At 52.5% G+C, this 810-nt stretch overlaps 1 protein-coding gene across 2 annotated transcripts in view; it reads right to left on the bottom strand.

Moving 5' to 3' along the window:
* Nucleotides 1-810, bottom strand: part of LOC109843057 (brassinosteroid LRR receptor kinase BRL1-like) — a 4,501-nt gene that overhangs the window by 1,214 nt on the left and 2,477 nt on the right. For both annotated transcript variants that reach the window (XM_020411989.1, XM_020411990.1), the window contains exon 2: nt 1-810. This exon is cut by the window's left edge and continues 1,214 nt beyond it; it is cut by the window's right edge and continues 1,856 nt beyond it. In XM_020411989.1, the coding sequence (XP_020267578.1) occupies nt 1-810 (810 nt within the window).

Here is an 810-nt window from a genome sequence, read left to right as displayed (position 1 = left end):
CCGCCGCTGCCACTGAATGGGCCAGGGAGGGTTTCCATGTAGGCACTTGCGGCCTCAGCCTTCTTCTGATGCTTGCTCATCTTGAAGAGGACTAGAATCAAAGAGAATATGATGAGAACAGCTAGGGTTACCCCGACCACCATGCTCCCACCAAACAGCCGCCTCCTCTTCCCGCCAGAATTCGAATCTGAACCATGGGTCCCATTCCGGTCCTGGGACCCACAAGGTGGCAACGGGAGCCCGCACAGGCCGGAATTGTTGGCGAACCTTGATGGCAAGAACGTCATAAGCTGCCCTCCGGCGGGAATAGGGCCGGTGAGATTGTTGTTTGACACATCCATATCGTTGAGAAATGACAGTGTCACAAGAGATCCAGGGATCGATCCAGTCAAATGGTTGTAAGAAAGATCAAGAACGCCAAGAATCTTCATCCCTCCAAAGGACTCCGGGATCTCTCCAGTGAGCTGATTGTGCCCTAAATTTAGAACTTGGAGGAAATCCATCGGCCCAAACTCAACTGGGATCGACCCGTTAAGATGATTGTACGACAAATCCATGTAAATGATGCTACCGTTGCTTGCAAATGAATACACAGTTGTCCCGGTGTATATCCTGGTCGACGGGCAAGAATGCACAGGAGGGAAAATTGCGAGCCTCTCCGGTCGAATCCCTTCAAATTCGAATAGGACTCCAGCACCAGGACAAATGTTACCCCCTTCGTTTCGAAGAAAGGCAAAATGCTTGCCAGAGACGGCTCCAGGAACGATTAGGCCCGTTTGGGCCGCGAGCTCTCCCGGAATCGGGCCCCAC

This window comes from Asparagus officinalis, chromosome 5 (assembly GCF_001876935.1).
Source record: "Asparagus officinalis chromosome 5, Aspof.V1, whole genome shotgun sequence".
NCBI lineage: Eukaryota > Viridiplantae > Streptophyta > Magnoliopsida > Asparagales > Asparagaceae > Asparagus > Asparagus officinalis.
Note: the sequence above shows the minus strand (reverse complement) of the source record. Positions and strands in the feature narration are given on the sequence as shown.